Source organism: Rhinopithecus bieti, unplaced genomic scaffold (assembly GCF_001698545.2).
Source record: "Rhinopithecus bieti isolate Rb0 unplaced genomic scaffold, ASM169854v2 scaffold_9237, whole genome shotgun sequence".
NCBI classification, from domain to species: domain Eukaryota; kingdom Metazoa; phylum Chordata; class Mammalia; order Primates; family Cercopithecidae; genus Rhinopithecus; species Rhinopithecus bieti.
Window position 1 is genome coordinate 1,752,199 of NW_016806263.1, and position 24,317 is coordinate 1,776,515.

Consider the following 24,317-nt stretch of genomic DNA (forward strand, 5'->3'; position numbering starts at 1 on the left):
GGGAGGCGAAGGAGGTCTGTTCGCTCATTTCCTGGGATTGCTTAAATGCGGGATTTTGCTATCACAAGCACACAGCGTAAAGTAGCAGCTCCCCCTGCCTGCCATCCCGGCTTGTTCTGTTTTACAAGAAACGAAAATGAGTCCTGCCTGTGAAAGCAAGCCCTGGGAATCAAATCTAAAAAGCAGTTCCCTTTAGGAGAGGTTAGTAGCTGGGAAGAAGCATGAGAAAACTGGAAGGTCCCATGTGGTGGTTTTTTTCCAAGGTTTGTACAGATTCACCGAGTTGCTGCGCCTTATCATATAAGTAATGTCTCAGTTTTTAGAAGCTGACATTGTTTTGTTAATTACTTCTCTGGTCACATGTATTTCAGCCCGCGCAAAAAGAATCGGTATGCTGTTTTATGTAAATGAATAAAACTAACTTCCGTGGTTTAGCCCTTCTACACCCTCCTCTCCGACCACAGGCTTTGCAAGCCACAATCAAGTGTCCTTTGCAACCGTCCGGGCACTTTCGGGTCAGAGACAGCGGGCGGACACCGCAGAAAAAGTTGAAGATGTCAGCGACCTCCTGCGTCTGCGTGTTATTTTCTGTCCCTAAAGCGGTGAAGCGGGGCTGAGCGTGCCGAGGGTGGGCTGCAGCCCGGCGAGGGGCTGGGCTCAGGGCACCTTGCCCAGAAGGCAGGCATCGGTGCCCGGTGTTCACCGGCTACGCAGCAGAGCCACCGAGCAGCGCCCCCCTCCCCTCCGTGGGCACGCTCGATGCCAAGGCCAGCTGGTCCTGCAAGCGGCCCGCGGAGCCCCGAGCCCGGGACTCCCTACTCAGCACCACCCGGCGGACTCTCGGCTGACCCGCCACGGAACATGCCCGGTTCCGGGCGATCTGGGCCGCTCCCCCGCGCGCCAGGCCCTGCTGTCCCCGCAGTGCCCACCGGTGCGCATTAGTCACCAACCCACCTCATCTCAGGATGGATTTCAGTGTACTTGACGCATCGTGCCAGGACGGTCTCAGGAAAGCGGCTGGTTGTGCCCGACCCGCTCCACTGCTGGCGCCACCTCAGGACGACCACCGCGACCACCACGCCGAGGATCAGGAGGACCAGGAGACAGACGCCAATACAGAGTTGGGCTCTCCTAGACAGCCGGCAGCAGGGTTTGTCCCCGGACACCGGACTGAACTCGCAGTTGGCCATAGGGCTCCAGGTGGGGTCGGTTGGGCGAAGATGAGGCCGGCGTGAGGCTAGGCAGCAAAAGAAAGGCTGGCTGGGTTCTGAAACTGCACCTCCCCTTCTCTTTCACTTGCCTTTTCTATGTTTCCCTTCCCACCCCCAACCCGTTGCCTCAGAGTTCAGTGGCTGGTTACACCAATAAGAGTTTAAAAGACCAAGGCTCCTGTGCAGTGACCCACCCACTCCACCTCTAGGGAGAAATAGCCCCCTTAATCCTCTGCAGTTGTCCTAACGGGGCAGACAGTACATCCTTATACTCCCTCCCCTAACTCCCTTCATCAACCGGGCACTTTACACCTGAGCCACATTTGCTTCCTGGAACGCATGAGGGCGGGCTGCCCGCTTCTATACCTGTGTGCACACAATGCCCTCTGCCTGGAAAAGGGTGTCCTACGTCTTCTTCTTAACTCTGACAAATGCCTGGTCAACCACCTTTAAAGACTGAAGACTCAACTTAAGTCTGACTCCTCTCAACTGGCATCAGTGGCTAAGCTCCGGGTTCAAATTTAGTTCATCTGGGATGACATGGGGCAAGTTACCCAACTCCGTACTTCAGATGTAAAGCCAGGATAGTAGCAGTACCTACTTCATGGGATTGTTACGAGAATTAAGTCAGTTAATATCTACAACGTGTTTAGCATAATACCTGGCACATGGTAATCACCCATTAAGTGTAAGTTTTTCCTACCAGCTCCATGGAGTTGTTCAGAGATGCAGTTTTATAGTCCATGAAATGTGTTTGAAGCAGGGTCTGGCACACAGTAATACTGCACTCTGTGGGAGTTTAATAAATAATAAAGTGGCTTTTCTTGCCTCTTCTTTGTTAAGACAACATCTGTGACATTCAAGCACAGTCCTAAGTAATGTGAGCTATCAAGTTACCCAACTCCCTTGGGACAAACATTTCCCAAGCAGAGGAAATGGCAGGTGCAAAGACTCTAAGGCAGAAAAGCCTTTGGCCTGTTCGGGAGCAGCAAGGAGGCCAGTTGTAGTTAGACTAGAGCATTGAAGAAAACAGAACAGAAGTTCAGAAAGTAGCAGGAGGCCAGATCACCCATGGCCCTGTAGGACAGGATGACTTTTTTGGACTGTGCGTTTTATTTATATTTTATCTTTTTTATTTTATTGTGTTTTAAGTTCTGGGATACATGTGCAGGACGTGCAGGTTTGTTACTTAGGTAAATATGTGCCATGGTGGTTTGCTGCACCTATCAATCTATCACCTAGGTATTAAGCCTCACGTTTTAGCTATTCTTTCTGATGCTCTCCCTCCCTCCACTCTCCCCAACAGGCCCCAGTGTGTGTTGTTCCCCACCCTGTGTTCATGTGTTCTCATTGTTCAGCTCCCACTTATGAGTGAGAATATGCAGTGCTTGGTTTTCTGTTCCTGTGTTAGTTTGCTGAGGATCATGGCTTCCAGATTCATCCATGTCCCTGCAAAGGACATGATCTCGTTCCTTTTTGCGGCTGCACAGTATTCCCTGGTATATATGTACCACATTTTCTTTATCCAGTCTGTCATTGATGGGCATTTGGGTTGATTCCATGTCATTGCTATTGTGAATAGTGCTATAATGAACATATGCATGCATGTATCTTTATAATAGAATGATTTATATTCCTTTGGGTATATACCCAGTAATGGGATTGCTGTGTCAAATGGTATTTCTGGTTCTAGATATTTAAGGAATCCCCCATACTGTCTTCCACAATGGTTGAACTAATTTACACTCCCACCAATAGTGTAAGTGTCCCTATTTCTCCACAGCCTCACCAGCATCTGTTGTTTATTGACTTTTTAATAATCACCATTCTGACTGGCCTGAGATGGTATCTCATTGTGGTTTTGGTTTGCATTTCTCTAATGATCAATGATGTTGAGCTTTTTTTCATATGTTTGTTGGCCATGTAAATGTCTTCTTTTGAGAAATATCTGTTCATGTCCTTTGCCCACTTTTTAATGGGGTTGTTTATTTCTTGTAAATTAGTTTAAGTTCCTTGTAGATTCTAGATATTAGACCTTTGTCAGATGGATTGTGAAAATGTTCTCCTATGCTGTAGATTGTCTGTTCACTCTGATGATTGTTTTGGTGTGCAGAAGTTCCTGAGTTTAATTAGATCCATTTGTCATTTTTGCTTTTGTTGGAATTGCTTTTGACATTTTCATTATGAAATCTTTGCCACTGCCTATGTCCTGAATGGTATTGCCTAGATTTTCTTCTAGGGCTTTTATAGTTTTGGGTTTTATATTTTAAATCTTTAATCCATCTTGAGTTAATTTTTGAAAAACATGTAAGGAAGGGGTACAGTCTTAATTTTCTGCATATAGTTAGCCAGTTTTCCCAGCACCATTTATTAAATAGGGAATCCTTTCCCCGTTGCTTGTTTTTGTCAGGTTTGTCAAAGATCAGATGGTTGTAGATGTGAAGTCTTATTTCTGAGATCTCTATTCTGTTTCATTGGTCTGTGTGTCTGTTTTTGTATTTTATTTTTAACCCATTCGTGTGCATTTTATTTTTAACCCATACAAGGTCACCAAATGACTTGATCTGGCATACTATTTTAAAGGCTCAATCTGGCTTGGTATTGAGAAGAAATTTTAGGAGGATAAGGATGGACAACAGTTATAATGGCTGTAATACCAGTAATGAAGGTGGCAAAGAAAAAAAAAAAGATGGATTCTGAATAGAGTTTGAAGGTAGCAGTGGCAGGATTTGCTGATGAATTGGACGTAGCATTTGCAAGAAAGAGATGAGTCAAAGATGATGCCAAGATATTTTATTTGTGTAACTGACCAAAGGAAGGAAAGCACTGCAATCTCCAGTGATGAGAAAATGGGAGGTGAAGTAGATTTTGTCTTGGGAAGAGGCATGAATCAAGAATTTGGTTTTTGATGTGCTAAATTTGAGATGTCTATTAGACACCTAACAAGAGGCATCAAGGAGCCACTTGGGTATAAGCTTCTGGAGTTTGAGCAAGGGATTAATGATGGAGACACTAATAAGGGAGGTCTTAGCTATGGACAGTTTTTAAAGCCAAGAGTATATATAAGATCATGTGAAGAGTGTGTGCAGAAACAGAAGAGTTCCAGAGGCTCAGCCATGGGCTACTCCTGTGGCAGAGGTCAGAAAGATGAGAGAGCTTCAGCAAGGAGAACTGGGAAGGATGATCCCTGAGACAAGAGGAAGGGTACCCTGATAGTTATTGATGATATTGACAAGAGAAATCATTTTAGAGGAATGATGAGGACAAAGCCCACCCACAGTAGGTTTAGGAGAGTATGTGAGAAGGTAAGTGGTATCAGTAAGTTAGCTGGAGTTTGTGTGTGTGGAGAGCTTTTCTGTAAAATGGAATCAAGAAATAAAGCCATGGCTAGAGGATGCTGGGCAGTCAAGTCAGGAGAGAATATTTTGTTCTAAGATGAGATTATCACAGTATGTTTGTAGGATGCTGGGATGACTCAGTAGGCAGGCAACAACTGACAATTGCTCCAGTAATTTCCCTCGACCTGCTGAGCTCAAGCGATCCTCCTGCCTCAGTCTCCCAAGTAGCTGGGACTACAGGAATGCACCACCATGGGCCTGGCTAATTTTTTGTATTTATTTATTTATTTATTTATTTATTTATTTATTTATTTATGTAGAGACAGGGTTTCACCATGTTGCCCAGGCTGGTCTTGAACTCCTGGACTCATATATTGGTGATAGGTATCCAAAGCACAGGTGAGAGTGTGGGTAGGAGCTCCACCACCTCACAGAAGAAATTTGGAAAACACAGCTTTCAGGATTGGGAGGTTCCTGGATTTGATGATGATGATGTGGATGTACTTTGCTGCTACTTCTCAGTGAAATGAGAAAAAAAACGTTATCTTCTGAGAGTTGCTGGGGTGCTGGTAGACCTGGAAGGAGACCAGGAGAGCAAATGGACTGTGGGTTCTCAGGGTATTATCAAGTGGTCAGGAATTTTTTAAAAGGTCAGTTAGTAGGTTGTGTTCTTTTGCCCAGCCACTCACCACTGTTTAAACGAAAGGGTGAAAGTGAACAGAGTTGGATTTGACAGGGTTGGGATTTGCTGCATGTATTTGTGTTCCAGGGTTGCCATAACAAAGTGCCACAACTGGGTGGCTTAAGCAACAGAAATGTATTGACTCACAGGTCTGGAGGCTAGAAGTATGAGATCAAGCCGTCACCAGGCTGATTTCTTCTGAGGCCTCTCCCATTGGCTTGTAAGTGGCTGTCTTCTCACTCTGTCTTCACATGGTCTTCCCTGTGAACTCCTCTGTGTCCAGTTTTCCTGTTTTTATAAGAACACCAGTCATACTGAATTTGGGCTCGCTTTAATGACCCATTTTAACTTAATTACCTCTTTAAAGCTATTACCCTATCTTCAAATACAGTCACATTCTAAGTCACTGAGGGTTAGGATTTCAACATATGAATTTGGGGGGTACACCATTCAGCCCCTAACACTGGTAAGTATAATGGAGAATAAAAGGTCAAGGAAGCAGAAACTTTAAGCAATAATGGGTTTTGTTTTTGGTTTTATGAGTTGTTTTGTTTTTGTTTTTTGTTTTTTGGTTTGTTTGTTTTTGTTTTGTTTTGTTTTATTTTTTTGAGACAGGGTCTTGCTCTGTAACCCAGGCTCTGGAATGCAGTGCTGAGACCATGGCTCACTGCAGTCTTAACCTCCTGGGATCAAGCAATCCTCCTGCCTCAGTCTCCCAAGTAGCTGGGGCTACAGGTGTGCACCACCACACCTGGCTAACTTATAGTATTTTTTTGCAGAAATGGGGTTGTGCCATGTTGCCCAGGCTGTTTTCAAACTCCTGGATTCAAGCCATCCACTCGCCTCAAGGATGGGATTTTAATAATGATCCGTGGCATCTAAGTCCCACAGAAACTGAAGCAGGGGCAAAAGAAGGGTGAGAGATCACGAAAAGATGAGGGAGCTCATGGCTGGGAGGTCCTGAAGGGACCAAAGAGTTGTTAGAAAAGACAATATTTGCATTTGAGTGCTTTCATAGGCAATGCAGACTCACTCTGTCCAAAACTGAACTGTTAATCTTTCTCTGTCAAACCAGCTCCTCTTCTGGTCCGTTGCATTTCAGTGAAAAGAACCAACATCTCCTGCAGTTACTCAAGCTAGAAGTTTCCCAGTCTTTGACCCTTCACTCTCCCTCATTCCGCGTATCCACATGGACAACAGTTCCTACTGCCTGCAAATTATTCATTAAATATCCATTTCTTCATCTCCACTACAACTAACTTAGTCCAAGGAAAAGTTCACCTCCTTTCTTACCCAGGAAGAGCTTCCCCACCATTCTCCCGATTCCACTCTTTCCACCTTCCTCCATGTATTATCTACACCACTGGTATAGGCTGGTGAGGTTTTTTTTTCCAAGTCACTCCTTTTAAAGATATAACTTTTACAACATAATTCTGATTCCCTCCCCTCTTGCTCTGGACATGGCAAGCAGCTTGTCAGTCAGCCCACATCTGCTTCTTTAGCCTCCATGGGCACCTCTGTCCCCAACAGCTCCTATGCTTCTCCACTCCTGCTGGCCTTCTTTCTGCCCCCAATGAGCCCAAGCTCTCCTCTACCTCTAGGCCTTCACAGATGCTATGCCTTCACCTGCTGACTCCTACTGACCCTTCCTGTCTCAACTTCAATGAGACATCCTCAGGAAGCCTTTTCTAACCCCACTTAGCTCCCAAGATAAGTTCGATCTGCAAATTGTTGTACACTCTTCTTGCTGAATAACATAGATGCCAGCAGATCTCATGAGACAATACCCATCTCAGAGGCTCTGGTCTGTACCACCTAGCCCAGGAATGCACACTCTGAGAATTTCTTCAAGGTGTCCCCTCCTCAGGAAACCAGGAGTTTACACAAGGCTAGGTTGTCAGCAATTGAAATTTATTCTCTAAGTATCCTGGGATCAAGTTGATGTATATAAATGCTGGTTGAACAAACCAGTAAGTGAATGACAGAAACGTGGGTTTTGCCTCTGGATTCATTTCTGTAATTTCTGACCTTACTGTGTTCCCTGCCTTCTTCTACTTTCTTGTTCTTGGGCATGTGCTTTCTTTCATGATCCCTATAGTGCAAGGTTCAAAATCAGTTACCATGCAAGAAGGTTTGCCACCTGCTCTTTATGAAACTGAACCGTTGGAAATTATAGCTTTTCAACTTGTGAAACAAAACATCTAATCCCTGCCATAAAACATACCCCTTTGAAAAGGCTATTTATTTCTGACAATACATATGATAAACACGCATGGAGTAAATGTCAAATAGATCGAAGTGCTAGATTCAGAAAATGATTCTTTCTTCTTCCCTGAACTCCCCTCTTCCCATTTTAATGAACAAGCAGCATACACACACAGAGAAGCAAAGAGAGAGAGACAGAGAGATCTTCATTGTTTCATTAAAATTATAGCGTAAGACATATCCTGTTGTGTACCTGGCTTTCCTCACATAGTAATGTGTGTTGAAGACATTATATACCAGCACGTGTTGCTTACCCAGTTCTTTTAGTTGACCCCTAGAATTCTATCATATAGTATGCTAGAGTTTACTTAACTATATAAATGAGCACAGAATACTACAACAAATATTCTTGTGGTGGCATAATTTTTAGGTATCCAAGTACATACATTCCTGAAAGTGGACTCCCTGGGTCAAAAGACACAAGCACTTAAAATTTTGAAAGATATTGCCAGCCAAAGGGGTGGTACTAGTTGGCCCTCTCACTGACGGTGCCTGAGAATGTCGGTTTTTCAACCCTCACACAGTTACAGTTTCAAGTTTGTTTTGTCTTCATTTCTGATTATTAATCATCAAGGATTTGGGGCAACTTCAGATGTTAGTTTCTCTTTCTGTGAAATGTAATAAACACTTGAGGAAATAAAACCTAAAGGAACCATATAGCCCTTTACTTCTGCTACATTGCTTGGTTTGCGAATATTCTTTGGAGGGGCAGGTGTAGCAGACAACTTGCAGATCTACTATGTGGTTCATCCTTCACCTTGGTCTTATCTCCTATAGCATCCCCTTCCGCCATTCTCTCAGGCATGCTGGCAGTGTCAGTGGGACATGGGCACTGGGCGCGGGATGCGGCAGCGTGTGGGCTTTGGTTGGTCCAGGGATTTTTCTCGCCTTTTCTTCACACTTCTCCTGGTCAGAAGACTTTTGAGTGTCACCAGGAAGCTCAGGGTTAACCTGTTTTTTTTAGGGAGGTCTTTGTCTCCTCAATATGTTTTGTGCCTCCTCAAGGCAGGATACAATCACGAAAAGACGAATAGATAAATGCTGAATATCAAAAACAGCAGAAAAGCATGCTCGTTGATGCCACACAGAGCACCTGTGACCTGCTTCTTTCTAGCAGATTCCTGTAAGACAGCTGTATGATTTCTCCTCCCACATCCTGAAACTGAGCAAGGCTGAATCTTGTATTTACTACTCTTTCTGTATTTTTAATGAAATAAGAGTAAATAGAACTTGGCAAGATGCCTCAAAATGCTTTTAATTCACTTGGGCTGCCTGCCGTTCATTCTAGGCCTCCTTGTTTATTTCATCAGAGTAAAGATAGGAGTTCATCAGAAGTCAACTTCTCAGCCACATCCTCCCTTAGGTCTGACCACAGCTTAACAGATCTGGTGACTTTTCAGCTCTCCCACTGCCCCACCTCCTTCACCCAGTTGCTATTCCTTAACTTTCAGGTGACAGTTTAGACACTCCAAATCTGAGACATCTTTTACAGCCCTTCATGTCTGGATTATAAGCTCGTATCATGGATAAACATATGCATCCTACACTTCCTGATTTTTTGGGACAGTTTTGCCACCCCACCTCCATCCCCAACTAGATTGTAGAAGGATGCCAAACAATCTTTGTCTCAGGTACGTCCTCAGTGGCTAGCAAGTCCCTGGTGCTTAGAGGGCACTGCACAACCCTATGTTGATGAGTATCACACTGGAATGTAATTCTTTTTACTTCCATCCCCTTATTCAGTCATTTGTGCATTAAATATTTACTGAGCACCATGAACTATTTTAGTACTGGGTTAATAGCAGTTAAACAAATTCAGTTGCCAGAAGCTTATGTTTTAAAGGGAAATAGACATATAATAGACAAGATAAGTAAACCATAGCACATGTGAGGTGATGGTGAGGGCTAAGAAACCAACTCAGCAGGGAACAGGATAAAGACTGGGGGGAAGGTTGCAATTTTGGGTAAAGGACCAAGGAAGGTCTCACTCAGAAGGTGGCACTTGGGTAAGAATCTGAAGAAGGTGAGGTGAAATCTGGGGGAACAGGGGTCCAGACAGAGAAGAGCAATTGCAAAGGCCCTAAAGCAGAAGCAAGCCTGGTGTGTTCAGAGAACAGCAGAGGTCAAGTAACAGGTGCATGGCACAGGAAGAACAAGGAGGAAACGTGGGAGATAAGGATAGAGATGTAGTTGTGTGTTTGGGACCTGGAGATAGACAGGCACTGGTGCAAAAGAGTGACATGTCCTGATGTGTTTTGTCAGGCTCACTCTGGCTGTTTGTTGAGCAGAAACGGAAGTGGGGCGGAGACAGAAGCAACAAGGCCATTTTGGAAGCCATGGTGCCATAATCCAGACAAGAGATGATGGTACCTTGAACTGGGTTGGCATCAGCAGGTGCAATTAAATTCTGAATATATTTTAAAGGTACAACAGACAGGATTTGCTGATGGAGTAAAGAGACAATGAGAGTGGTCAGACACAACTCCAAGATTTTTGGCTTTTTGGCTTGAGCAGCTGAAAGGATGGAGTTGTCATTTACTGAGTGGAGAAAGACTATGAAAGGAGAATTCATTTGAGGTATGTCGAGTTTAAGATGCCTGTTACATATCCAAGTGAAAGTGTTGAGACAAACACTGTGCTGTGCTCCACAAAAGTTAACTTGTTCAATCCTCAGAAGAACCCCATGAGATAAGTAGTATTTTTGACCCCATCTTACAGGAAAGAGACTGAGGCCTGAAGCCCAGAGAGGAAGAGTGACTTTTCCAAGTTTACCTAGCTGGTTGGTGGTGGAAGTGGGGAACTGGGATTCAAACCTAAGCAATAGGGCTCCGGAATTCATGCTTTTCTACACTTTGCAAAACACACAGACACACAAACACACACACACCACCTCATTCTAGTCACTTAATAAATTTCTTGCCATGAGCATTCATTGAGCCCATTTATGATCCAGTCACCGTGGCAAGGGACTGGAGTGCTCTAATTAGATTGAGTCTGAGTCACTTTCTGTGGGCCTGATCTTGGGGGTGGAGCCTCACATCAGCTCAGAGTAAAGTAATGAGCAGCTCTCCAGAGGAAAATCTGGGTGTTGTCACCAGAAGTAGGGTGAATAGATGCTAAATATATATATTTCTTAAAATCCATTCTGATATCAAATTTAGCCCATCATAGCACGTGGACAAAGTTTATATATGATCCATTCTTTATATGCATTTCAAACACACCCAGAACACCAACTTGTGCCAAAATTTTCTCAAAAGATTTTCTAATAAGATGTTTACTTGATTCCCTGGGACAATTACACTTTCCATTCTTATATTCTAACACAAAGAGGCTGAAGGTCAAATATCTCAGCTGAGGGGAGGAACACATTCTTGAATATTTAAGAAGCAACTGTGCAATGCTTTCTCAATGCAGCATTTTCAGAGAAAGTTAAAACAAAAGCAAACAAAATTCCAAAAGAAAGCCCCAAATATAATTCATTGAAAATAGTGATACTGAATATCATTCACTGTGTTTTTATTTTATTGTATTTTATTTTTTTAGAGCAGCTTTAGGTTTACAGCAAAATCCAACAAAAAATACAGAATGTTCTCCTATTCTTCCTTCTCCCTACACATGCAGTCTCCCCCACTATCAACATCCCACCCAGAGGGGTACATTTGTTAATATCCATGAGCCAACATTGACATGTCATTATCACCCAAAGCCCATAGTTTACATTGGCACTCCCTCTTGATGTTGTACATTCTAGAGGTTTTAAGAAAGGTAGAGTGACTTCCACACACCATTATAGTATCATACAGAATTGTTAAACTGCTCATTCATCACTTCCTCTCTTCAACCTCAGACAGCCATTGTTGTTTATTTGTTTGTTTACTGTCACTGCAGTTTTGCCTTTTCCAGAATGTTATACAGCTGGAATCACACAACATGTAACCTTTTCGGATTGGCTTCATTCACTTAGCAATATGCATTTAAGGTTCCTCCGTGTCTTTTCATGGCTTAATGAATAATATTCATTTGTCTGAAGGTATCACAGTTTATCCACTTACCAACTGAAGAATGTCTTGGTTATTTTGTTTTGTTCCCTGACAGTAAATTTTTCTTACTCTAATAAATTGTAAAATTCTTCTTATTAATATTTTACTAAATAATTAGTAATCAAAGCAAAGTTCAAATGTATATTTCAGAAAGACATTCCTTCTTAAAAGTAACAAGCTCTACAAATAATTTTCAGGTTGTAATAGCAATTGTGTGCTTATATATAATTTTGAAAATAAGAGTACAAAGAAAATTACAACTACTTGTAACTTCAAGAATCAGAAATCAATAGCATTAATATTAATATTTTGGTGTATTATACTATATTTTTTTGTTTCTTTCCTGGAATTTACTATCCTATAGATTTTAAACTCCACATTATATGGAGAATCAGGTATTTAGCTTATCTTGTAAAATATTTCCTTTTTGATGTTTTTTTTCCTCCTCGATACAAGGCCTAATGAGACAAATATTTGCTTCTGCGAAATAGCATTTTAATTTATTTTATTAAAAACATATTCTAAACTACATAGATCGGTTTAAAAGTCATGTATGAAAAAAAGTAAACTCAGCTCTTTAAGAGTTGATTGTCCAACAAACATCATCAAGGATACCTAGAAAGTCATATTTTTCTTTATCAGAAAGTGCATTTTTATTATCATTTCCATGATCAATAGTATAGAAGTCATGGTTTTTGAAAAGTAATAGGATAATACCTCATGTTCATAGTTAGAATGTATTTCCAATAGCCCAAGATTTGAAATCAACCTAATGATCCATCGTATTCATCAATGGATGAATACATAAAAAAATTGTGGTACATATATACAATAGAATATTACTTAGCCATAAAAAAGAAGTAAATCCTGCCATTTATGACAATTTGGATGAACCTGGAGTACATTATGCTAAGTGAAATAAGCCTGACACAGAAAGATAAATACTGTATGATTGCACTCATATGTGGACTCTAAGAAAACCAAACTCATAGCAGAGAGTAGAATGTTGATTGTCAGGAGGTTGGGGTTGGCAGAAGTGGAGAAATGGTTAAAAAGTAGCAACTTTCAGTTCTAAGTTCAGAGAATCTAATATACAACATGGGTGGTGATGGATGTGTTCATTTGATTGTTGTAAGCTTGTATGCTTTGAATATATTCAATCTTTATTTTAATTAAATATTTTAAATGAAATAAACTTTAAATATAATAAAATATGAGCAGTTACAAATAAGATTATAAAAACCACCCATAATCATAGTACCTAGAGAAAATTATGTTTTTACTTATCCTTCTACTTATGTGTGTATGTGTATATATGTATATATGGGTGTGTGTGTATAAAAGGAAAGTTGTATATACATACATACACACACATATGTATGCACAGTTTTGAATTAAGTTCTTTTTTTTTGAGATGGAGTCTTACTCTGTTGCCTAGGCTAGAGAGCAGTGGCGCCATCTCGGCTCACTGCAACCTCTGCCTCCTGGGTTCAAGCGATTCTTCTGCCTCAGCCTCCCCAGTAGGTGGGACTACAGGCACATGCCACCATGCCTAGATAATTTTTGTATTTTTAGTAGAGACAGAGGTTCACCATATTGGCCAGGCTCCTGATCCGCCTGCCTCGGCCTGTCTTGGCCTCCTAAAGTGCCGGGATTACAGGCGTGAGCCACCTCACCCGGCCAAATTAAGTTCTTAAAACCATGTACAAAAAAAGAAAATAGCACATAAACATGAAAATCATGTAACAAAAGCTCACTCATTCATTCATTTATACACTCAAAACCTGTGTTGAGCCTCTGCTATTTACCTGGCTGTGGGCTGGGTTCCAGGAATATAAAGACCTTCAAGACAAGGTATCTGTTCTGTGCATGTCTATATTCCATCCAGGAGAAGGAATTTCTATCACATAAAAATAATTTATCACTGTGCACACCATCATGCAAGCCCAAGCACAGAAATGTGGTGGCAAACGTGAGAGAATGGTGAATTAACTAAAATTACAACTTCATCCAGATTCTCATTCATAAATTATTTTCTCATATTTTATGTCCTAAAGCTTGGTTTTCTAGCTACCAAGCTAACAACAGACTGGAAGATAACAATAAAGAAACTACTTTCTTGTTTTTCAGCACTTCAATACGTTCCCTGTTTTATTGTATACATGTATTGCCACATACAATTTTATCTCACTTAAGTTTCATGCTCAGTTAATTTCTTTACCATTCCAAGTGAGAAGGTGGCACACAGGACAACATGCCAAAAAAGCCTCTTTCCTAGAACTCCACAGCTACAGTAGAATTTTAAAACTTCATTTTTAACAAACAGCAATTGCCACTTTAAAAAACTATATGCCCATGGAGAAACCCCGTCTCTACTAAAAATACAGAAAATTAGCCAGGCATGGTGGCACATGCCTGTAATCCCAGCTACTCGGGAGGCTGAGGCACAAGAATCGCTTGAACCCGGGAGGCGGAGGTTGACGTGCACCAAGGTCACGCCACAGCACCCCAGCCTGGACAACAAGAGTGAAACTCCGTCTCAAAAACAAAACAAAACAAAAAAACGATATGCCATATGTAATGTTTAAACAAAAATATGTTGGCTGGGTGCGGGGGTTCACATCTGTAATCCCAGCACTTTGAAAGGCCACGGCAGGCAGTTTACTTAGGAATTTGAAACCAGCCTGGGCAACATGGTGAGACCCCATCTCTACTAAAAATACCAAAAAAAAAAAAAAAAAAAGGTAGGCATGGTGATGCACACCTGTGGTCCCAGCTACTCAGGAGGCTGAAGAAGGAGGATCACCTGAGCCCAGGAGGCAGAGACTGCAGTGAGCCAAGATCACACCACTGCACTTCAGCCAGGGTAAAAGAGGGAGATCTTATCTGGAAAAATAAATAAATAAATATATACATATATATTTATATGTATTTATATTTATATATGCATATATTTGTTTATGCATGCTTATATATATAAGGAAAAATAATATCTTTAGCAGACAACTATTAATTCATTTATTCAGTTTATTTCATAAATAGTTTTAAGTTTACCATATGTCAGCACTTGATCAGCAGTGAACAAATCAGACAAAAATCCATGTCCTCAGCTGCTTTGGAAAATAATCTGGCAATTCCTCAAAATGTTAAGCAGAGTGAACATGACCTGGAAATTCCACCCCTGGATATCTACGCAAGAGATATGAAAACATATGTTCACACAGAAATGTACATGAAGGTTCATAAAGGCATTATAATAATTGAAAAACAGAAACAACCCAAATGTCCTTAACTGATGAACGGATAAGCAAAATGTGATTTGCCCACACAGTGAAATATTATTGAGCCAAAAAAAAAATGAAGTGCTTACACATACCACAACATGGACGTACCTCGAAAACATGCTAAGTGTAAGAAGCTAGTCACAAGAAGTAACATATTGTATAATCCCATTTACATGAGATATCCAGAATAGGCAAATCCATAGAGACAGAAAGTAGATTAGAAGTTCCCTAGGACTGGATGGCGGTAGATGAGGAGTGACAGCCCAATAGGAATGGGATTTTCTTGGGGTTGAGAGGAATGTTGTAAACGTGTGTGATAGTCACAAAACTGAATATACTAAAAACTACTAAATCATATACTTTCAGAATAAATTTTATGTTTGTAAATTCAATCTCAAAAAAAGATGTTAAACAAAATCCCTCACATAGGGTTTATAGTTTCTGGTGCAACTCCCTACCATTTTTCCTGGTTCTGATATGAAGATAGCCCATTCCAGATTTGATGCGACTGGGTAAATACTGGGAGTGGAGGGGGGAAAGAAAAGGAGAAAGCGGGGTATTGAGCATTTATTAATTTATGGTACTATCCAACTAAATAGTAGCTCTTTGGCGCTGTACCCCATGACACCCCCTGTCACAGAAACAGGGAAAATTGTTTCCATTGGCAGAATAGTCATACACTGCCTCTTACCAACTCTTAGGAAGAGAAAGAAGGAATGAAGAAGAAGAAAGGGCATGGAAGAGAAGTGAAGAAATGAGAAAAACAGGAGGAGGAGGAAGAAGGTAGAGAAAGAGAAAAGAAGAAAAAAGAAAATAGAGGAGAAGTTTAGGTAGAAGAAAGTGAAGGAGGAAATGAAGAGCAAACATTAACTGAACATTGACTAAGTGCCAAACACCATACTGGGGTCTCTCTGTACACAGTGTTATTAAATCTTCAAAATAACCCCATGAGGTAAATATTATTACTATACCTGTTTTACAGATTTGAAAACTTGAGTGTGGTGAACACAGCATTTTCAGAGGTACCACTGCTGGGAGTTCTACCAGTCAGACCTTGAGTGGCACATCATGTTCTTTCACCCAGAAATCTGGGTAGTGGGCTCCGTAGCGGACCAGTAGTAGAATCTGGATGTTATTCTTGGCTATTTCCTTAGTCCTTCCCCATCCCTGAGATGCTTGAGCTTCCTAATATTCTGCAGTATGCACCAGGAGATGGTTTTGATATACGTAACTAGGAATTTTGCCTACAGCAGACAGAGGTCAGGTAACTTAACTGAGGACACACACATATATGTGGTGGAAATGGGACTTGATCCCTGTCCACCTGATTCCAAGCATTGACTCTTAGCCATGATTCCCTACAAAAGGCACTGAGGTGTGTAGGCCGTAGCTCCATGGCCCACCCGCAGTGAAGACAACACCAGCATTCAGGTTGTGGCTCAGGTGGGAAACGTTTTGTCCTGTTTCATTCTATAGAAATCTATAGGCATTGACACCAAATACTTTATACACACTGAAACTTAACTAACTGATCTTAAATAAGACTGCATATTCTCACTTAAATGAAGAATCTAAAGCAATCAAACTCATAGAAACAGAGAACAGACGGGTGGTTACAGAGGCTGGAGGGTAAGGGTATTAGGGAGATGATGAATAAGGTATGAAAATCTCAGAAGGAATATGGAAGTTTTTTTGAGATCTATTGCATAGTGCGGTGAATATAGTTAATAAACAGTATTGTACATTTCACAATTGCTAAGAGAGTAAATTTCAAATGTTCTCATGACAAAAAAGGCTAAGGATATGATTTCATTCTTTTTTATGGCTGCATAGTATTCCACATCTTTTGCAGCAACATGGATACAGCTGCAAAAGATGCAGCTTAAGATAGTAGAGGCCATTGTCCTAAGTATATTGATGCAGGAACAGAAAATCAAATGCCCCATGTTCTCACGTTTAAGTGAAAGCTAAACATTGCGTACACATGGACATAAAGATGGAAAAAATAGACTCTGGGGACTACTAGAGGAGAGAGGGTGGAAGGGGAGGGAGGGTTGAAAAACCAGCTATCAGGTACTATGCTCACTACCTGGGTGATAAGATCAGTAGCATACCAAACCCCAGTGACACACAATTTGCCTGTGTAACAAACCTGCCCATGTACCCCCTGAAACTAAAATAAAAGTTGAAAAAAAGTGCTAAATATTTGAGGTGATGGATATGTTAACCAGCTTAATTTAATTTTCCTACATTGTATTTATAAATTATAACATCACTTTGTACCCCAGAAATACACACAATTATAAATTATCAATTTACAATAAAATTGTTATTAAAATGCTGATGTTATTGGGTTTTCAAACATTAAACATTTAATGTTTAAGAAATTCCCACCGGGTATGGTGGCTCATGCCTGTAATCCCAGCACTTTGGGAGGCCAAGGAGGGTGGATCACCTGAGGCCGGGAGTTCGAGACCAGCCTGACCAACATGGAGAAACCCTGTCTCTACTAAAATACAAAATTAGCCGGGGTGGTGGCCCATGCCTGTAGTCCAAGCTACTTGGGAGGTTGAGGCAGGAAAATCGCTTGAACCTGGGAGATGGAGGTTGCAGAGAGCCGAGATCGCGCCATTGCACTCCAGCCTGGGCAACAAGAGTGAAACTCTGTCTCAAAATAAATAAATAATTTTTTTAAAAAAAGAAATTCCCTGTAAAGGATTCTCTGTAATATTAATGGAAAGAAGTGGTGAAGAGGGAGTGAGGTTGAGAAGAAGTTTTCTTTAACAGGGGACCACTATTCAGAACAGTCTAGGAGGCGTGTGCTTTTGTCCTCTTTATAGACAGAAGGATTATTATTCTGTTCAGCCAAGGTCACAGGTCTAGGACAGTGGAGCTGGTATTTGACCTTGGGCCCACAAAAATACACTGCAGTTCGTGCAGGGAGAACCAAATGGTCTTTCTCCACTCTCCTTGGTTCTTCGACAGGGCTATGAATTAAATCGGCATATAACAGATTAGCAAGAAAAAACTATGTCTAACTACATACACTGGCACAGGGGTCCCATGAAAATATGAGAGTTGAAGAAAGACCAGATGATTGAAGCTTATATAGCAGCCTGAGCTACAGAAAGGAATAGGAGGAGCTTGGGGCTTCCAGGGGTGGTAGAGACAAGCTATGAGAAGGGGAGGGAGGAAATATAAGGTGAGTAAAAGTTTGTCTTGTTATGCAAATGAAGTATCTCAGGTAATAAAAATTGTCTAGAAACAGCCCTCTTCCTGATACAGCTAGTTTTACTAATGTAGATTTATTTTACAAGAAACATAACTTTCAATTTATAATAGGCATAAATTTCTTTTACAAAGGGCAGCTTTTCAGAGATACTCCTGCATCTGCAGTTTATCTGAATAACCAGCTTGAAATATACCAAGAAGTGTATTTTGGGGTGGCACATCTTATCTCCCACAGTATGTTTTGAGGTGGTGCATCCTGAACCCCAACAAATGAGTGTCTTCGAAAGATATGGCTGGCCACTGCACAGCTGTGCTGTGCACGGAAAAATGTGAATAGCACTCCAAACCTCACCCTCCAAGGCTACTAGCGGGAAAAACAGCTCTCCACAGCCCAACATACCTGCTGGATGTTACAATAACCCAAGCCCATGATGAAGGCCTGAGTCATTCAGAGAAAATACACCCATTAAGGGGATCTTCTTCACAAAACTAGTTACATGTAACACGTCCTATGTCAAAATGTTTCTCGACATTTGTTAACCTATCAAACATATTCTCAACTAATCTCCACTGGGGTCAAGAAAATGCAGTTGAGTGTCATTTCCTGAGTCTGGCTGGTATTGCAAAATGTAAATTCAACAATTTTTCAAACACATCTCACATCCCAGGCCTGCCGTTGGCAAGCACCTCTTTAACCACAAACCACGTTAGTGAAAATGAGAAAGAAAAACTTTCCTCTTGCTGGGCGCTTCATAGAACTAGTCAGGTGAGACCATCTCTGAGGGTCTTTGACAGCTCAGTTTTACTGCATAATCTGTTTTCAAGACCCTTTAAAAGGCCAGATTGTCTAGTACTTTTCTTTTATGAGAAGAGCTTCCCCCAATCCACCCTGCTGTCTTTTAGCAAAAACACCAGAAAGTCGGTTTTTTCCCCTTGTTTTGTTGTGGTTTTTTTTGTTCGTGGTGGTGTGTTTTGCTTTAGTTTTATTTTTTCAAATTCCATGATTATTTTCAAAATGAAGATCTAGCTTACCATGTAATTTTAAAGTTTATGTTTATGTTGCAGAGAATGGAAGAACTGTTTAGTCTCCACCTTGAGAACCTTAACATCATCTATCAGTTTACATGGTACTTGCCCTGTGGAGAACTTCAGAGCTCTCAGATTGTTTTACCTTTATTCCCTGGAAACTTTGGACTATTGGAATATAAACTGGAATAAGAAACTCATAGATTGGAAAGTGGAGTGAAGTGATTATCTGTCTAATAACCCGATGGTTAAGTTTGTTTTTTTCTTTTTCAAATACAGTTTCAGAGTACACAAATGAGCACACACTCACACACTCACAGATGCATAAACACTCCAAGACATTCATCACTTGTGGTTACTATCACTCTACATTGACTGAAGGTTACATCTGGACACAGCATTTCTTTTTTCTTTGGGGATTTTCACCCATAAATAATATGCAGTTGTTCAATTCATTGCTAAACTACAGAGATTCAGTGAAAATTGAATACATTAGTATTGCAAATGCATTTACTCTTTGACTCACGGACCCCATTTCTAGAAATTCAACCTACAAATATCTCTGCCCACATGAAAGATAATAAATACACCAGATTAGTCATTGCAGCATTGTTTATAAGAGAAACTGGCACTGGGCATGGTGACTCACGCCTGTAATCCCAGAACTTTGGGAGGCCGAGGCGGGCGGATCGAGAGGTTGGGAGTTCGAGACCAGCCTGACCAACATGGTGAAATCCCATCGCTATTAAAAATACAAAAATTAGCCAGGCGTGGTGGCACGCACCTGTAATCCCAGCTACTCAAGAGGCGAAGCAGGAGAATTGCTTGTAACCGAGAGGCGGAGGTTGCAGTGAGCCGAGATTGCACCACTGCACTCCAGCCTGGGCAACAGAGCAAGACTCCGTCTCAAAAAAATTGTTTTAAAAGGAGAGAAACTGATTGCAAACAACCTGAATGATGTTCCTAATGGGATGGGTTAAATAAATTACAAAACATCTCTCCCATGGAATATTATGCAGCTGAAAAAAATAAAGTGAGGAATCTCTGTATGTATTGATACAGAATAATCTCCAGGATGTACTATTAAGGGGTACAAAGTATTTTGTATTGAATGCTTCCTTCTGTGTAAGAAAAGGTAGGGAGTAATAACATGTGTTTATGTGCTTGCATTTTTGCAAAGAAACCCTAGACGGATCTACATGAATCTTTAAACAAATGGTCATCAGAATAAGACGTGTGGGAACAGAACAGGGGACAGGAGTGGGAATGAGATTTTTTCATAGTGTTTTATTTTTAAGCCATGTGTCTATATTACCTTTTTCAGAAACAACATAAAATCACTAAATGTAATCTAAAACAAATCTATGTACTTAAATTACAAAAATGGACCATTGGGAAAGAGCCCGTTTTATCCATCTTATCAGGCATGCTTATCAAATACTTCATCAATTGGAAAATCAACAAAATAAAGTATGTGTGCAGCTACATCCGTCGCTGATTCTTTATCTCATTCAAAACCACACAGTGCTGACAGCAACATCCTTCCTCTCAGCATTCATGCTTCTGCTACCACCCAGGGGCACTGAGTTCACAGCCAGTTCACAGAAGGTAAGAAACTGCACACAACCCTTAGAGAGGAGACAATCATAGATATGTGCATGCTTCAGAGAAGAACATCTGGAAATTCAGCAATGTTCCTAAACTAAACATACCCCTGTTTCCTTGGGTCCCTTTAGACCAGGGTTCACAATGGGGTCACACTAATCCCAACAACCTCTATTTTAGTGGCTCATAAAGCCTCTATTGTTCTGCAGAACACCATCCCCTTTCAAAGAGCCTCCCTCTCAATATTTCTGGGGGTCATCGTGGGGATTATCTCACCTGTGCTCCAAAAAGCTGCCCACAGTCCCATGGCCTCCATCGTGGTTTTCCTCTCCTCTCAATCCCCACTGGTGATACACACGAAGAAGCTGTGACCTCACACCCCCGACTTGGCTTTCCAGATCCTTCAGCCTCTCCCTTTGGCTCTCTGCCCTGGATCCAGCCCCAGCAGGCTCTCCCAGAGGAAGGAAGGTGGCTGAAGTCCGGTTATCCACTCCCTCAGCTGGCTTCCTCCCTGCAGGGTTGCCTCAGGCCACTGGCTTCCTTGACAGAGGCCACTGCTCTTCTCGAGGTAACCTCTCAGTGGGACTCTCTCCTTCCAGATTCCCACGACCTGCCTGATGCCTCACTCCATGGGGCATTGGTGCATCTCTGCACACATCAGTGCTTTGCAGATAGTCCCTATTAAACCTCCTCCAATTTTCCTGATTTGAGTGTGCCTTTTGTGTGTCTGGATAGGGCCTGACTGCACTGGATTCTCCCTGCCTGCAAGGCAGTTTATGTATGTCCCATCATTGCCTTTGGTGGGCACCATCTCTGTGAACCTCCAGCTGTGCCATGGCTGGGCCACACTTTAAGAGCCGGGTCCTATCCCAATGCTGTTTGTGGCTCTGTGTCTCTTAACATTCTTAAAGACCCTACTCCATCTCCTCACCTAATGGAAAGGGATGCTACTAATAATTATGCAAGGACAGAGGACACCCACTGGCACGATCATGAGCCATTCAGGATGTTTGGTTTCTACATATATACACAGGAGCACACACATACATAACAAATATCTGCTACAGATATGATGGATACCTTCTAATGCTTCTCCCTTTTCCAGACCGCCTTTATCTGAAAATAATCCCTCCCACAAATGGACTTCTGAAAGCCCATGCTATCAGCCCTGATGTATCTGAGCTCCAGAGATAGAGACAGCTTAAACAAAGGTCGGAACATATCTAATCTGAAATTTTAGAAGAAGAATGCAGTGTGGTGTATTTTGGATATGACATTTATATCAGAGAGATGAAGATGGAGGGCGATATATTGCCAGATGAAATGCTAAGAGGACAGCCACTTTATCTTCTTAGTGATTTATATTTAAATATCTCTTAGGGATTCATATTTATATTTCTTAGAGTGATTTATATTAAACTATTTCTTATAGTTATTTATATTTTAAATCACTTTATCCTCTCTTTAGTTGAGTTTATATCTTCTTAGTGATTTATATTTACTATTTACATTGTCAACCAGCATCAATGTGCAGTGGCCAGAAGGCTGTCTCCAATGGGCCTTTACTGGCTTTCCATCTCATTCCAACAAAAGCCAGTGAAATAGCCTGCAAGGCCTGACCTGATCTGGCCTATTTTCTTCCATCACCTTGATCCTGCCATCCTGGCCTCCTTGCTGTTCCTCAAATAGGTCAGACACGTGGCTACTGTGGGGCCTTTGCTTCTGCTCCCTCTGCTTGAAATGTTCATTCTACAAATATAAGAATGGCTTGGGAGGCCAAGTCGGGTGGATCACCTGAGGTCAGGAGTTCGAGACCAGCCTGACCAACATGGAGAAACCCTGTCTCTACTAAAAATACAAAATTAGCTGGGCATGGTGGTGCACGCCTGTAATCCCAGCTACTCAGGAGGCTGAGGCAAGAGAATCACTTGAACTCGGGAGGCGGGGGTTGCAGTGAGCTGAGATTGTGCCATTGCAGTCTATTATGGGCAACAAGAGCGAAACTCTGTCTCAAAAAAAAAAAAAAAATGGCTTGATTCCTTCACTCCTTCAAATCTTTGTTTAAACATCATCTTCTTGATGAGGCCTATCCAGACTTCTTATTTAAAACCATAGCCCCCAGCCTAGCTTTCCATATTGTATTATTTCCTGGAGCATGCATCACCTTCGAAAATACAATTTATTCCTTATACAAGCTATTTATTATCTCCACCCACTAGTATGTGCGCTACAAGAACATATGCACAGTTGCCCATTTACTGAGTAGATCTTAGCACTTAGAAGAACACCTGGAACTCATAAACAAACAATGATATCTGTTTAATGAATTAATGATCAAAGCACAAATCTGATCATACACCTCTCTTGTCAAAGTGTTTAAATCTTTTATGGTTTTCCATTGCTTTCAGGACAAAACTAAATCTCCTTAACATGTTTATAAAATGGCAGTAATTCATTTTCTAGTCTTACGCAAGCCACATTCCCCACTGCCATGAGTCTTTGCAAGAAATAAATTGTCATAATACACAAAGGAGAAGAAGTGCTGGATTTTGTGTGCTGTGATGAGAAAAGAGACTAAGACATAAGCATATTAAGATGAAGAAAATAGTGACTACAGTGTATATTTATATGCACTATACACAGTACATCTATACATAGATGTATACATACTATATGTGGATGCATACATTATATCTATGTATATCTATAAGATATAGTAATTAAATATAGATCTATAGATATATATAGTGTATGCACATAGATTTATATACATGGATATAGTGTATATCTATATATACTGTATACACAGTAGTGACTATAATGTATATCTCTAGATCTCCACTATGTAGCAAGAGTATTGAATCTTCCCAGCAGCCTCCTTTTACGGACCAGTGCTACCTTTCTTTTGAGGAATTTCTTCTCTTTCTCTTCTGAATAAAAATACCTGTCTTCTTTCATGGTACCACCTTCCTGGTCACAGCTAGTCAATTATAATAGTCAACCCAGCTAGCTATAGTCATTGGCCCATGGTGGTCATGTGACTCCAGCCCTGCCAATCAGAATGTTCCCTGAGATTTTTTTCAATGAAAGGGGATTATAAGGGGAAGTTATTTCAACTCACAGGCTTAACACCGCACACACTACACACTTTTCTACCTTGTAAAACCCCACTCTTGTGACAAATTAATTCATATATCCCCTCCTCTTTAAAATCTTCTCTAACCTGCTCACCCACCTGCCTATCCACTCCATGTACCACCCCCACCCTAGTCTAAGTCTCTTTAGAACATGAACTCTGTTACACCTGATTCACACCTCTGGTAGGCCTGTCTTCTCAATTAAATGTTACTGTTTGTGTTCTCCAAACACTAGGCTGAGAGCTACTAGAGGATAGAAAATCATGTGGATTCACCTTTGTATTTCCAGAACCTACTATAATGAGTTTTGACTGATATTATAATTCATAGTGGACCACCAGATAATTTTTTATTGATCAGCACTGACCAATAGAAATATAATGTGAGCCATGTATAAAATTTTACATTTTTATAAGTAGCTATATTATTAAGGAACAAAAAAACCCAGTTCAATTAATGTTAAAATATATTTTAATTAACCCAACATATCCAAAA

At 41.1% G+C, this 24,317-nt stretch overlaps 1 protein-coding gene and 1 long non-coding RNA gene across 2 annotated transcripts in view; both read right to left on the reverse strand.

Annotated features, from left to right (window-relative positions):
- The window catches only part of CD38 (CD38 molecule), a 76,522-nt gene extending 74,401 nt beyond the window's left edge, over window positions 1-2,121 (reverse strand). Inside the window, exon 1 of the mRNA XM_017875343.1 lies at window positions 955-2,121. Within this exon, the coding sequence (XP_017730832.1) occupies window positions 955-1,190 (236 nt within the window). The 5' untranslated portion in view covers window positions 1,191-2,121. The remainder of the gene's footprint in view (window positions 1-954) is intronic.
- A 2,822-nt stretch (window positions 2,122-4,943) lies between these two features.
- Window positions 4,944-21,058, reverse strand: LOC108531743 (uncharacterized). Its single transcript, XR_001886264.1, has 3 exons — window positions 20,962-21,058; window positions 5,379-5,519; window positions 4,944-5,124 (listed from the first exon to the last, which is right to left on the reverse strand). It is a non-coding gene; the product is annotated as an uncharacterized LOC108531743 (long non-coding RNA).
- Window positions 21,059-24,317: the final 3,259 nt, after the last annotated feature.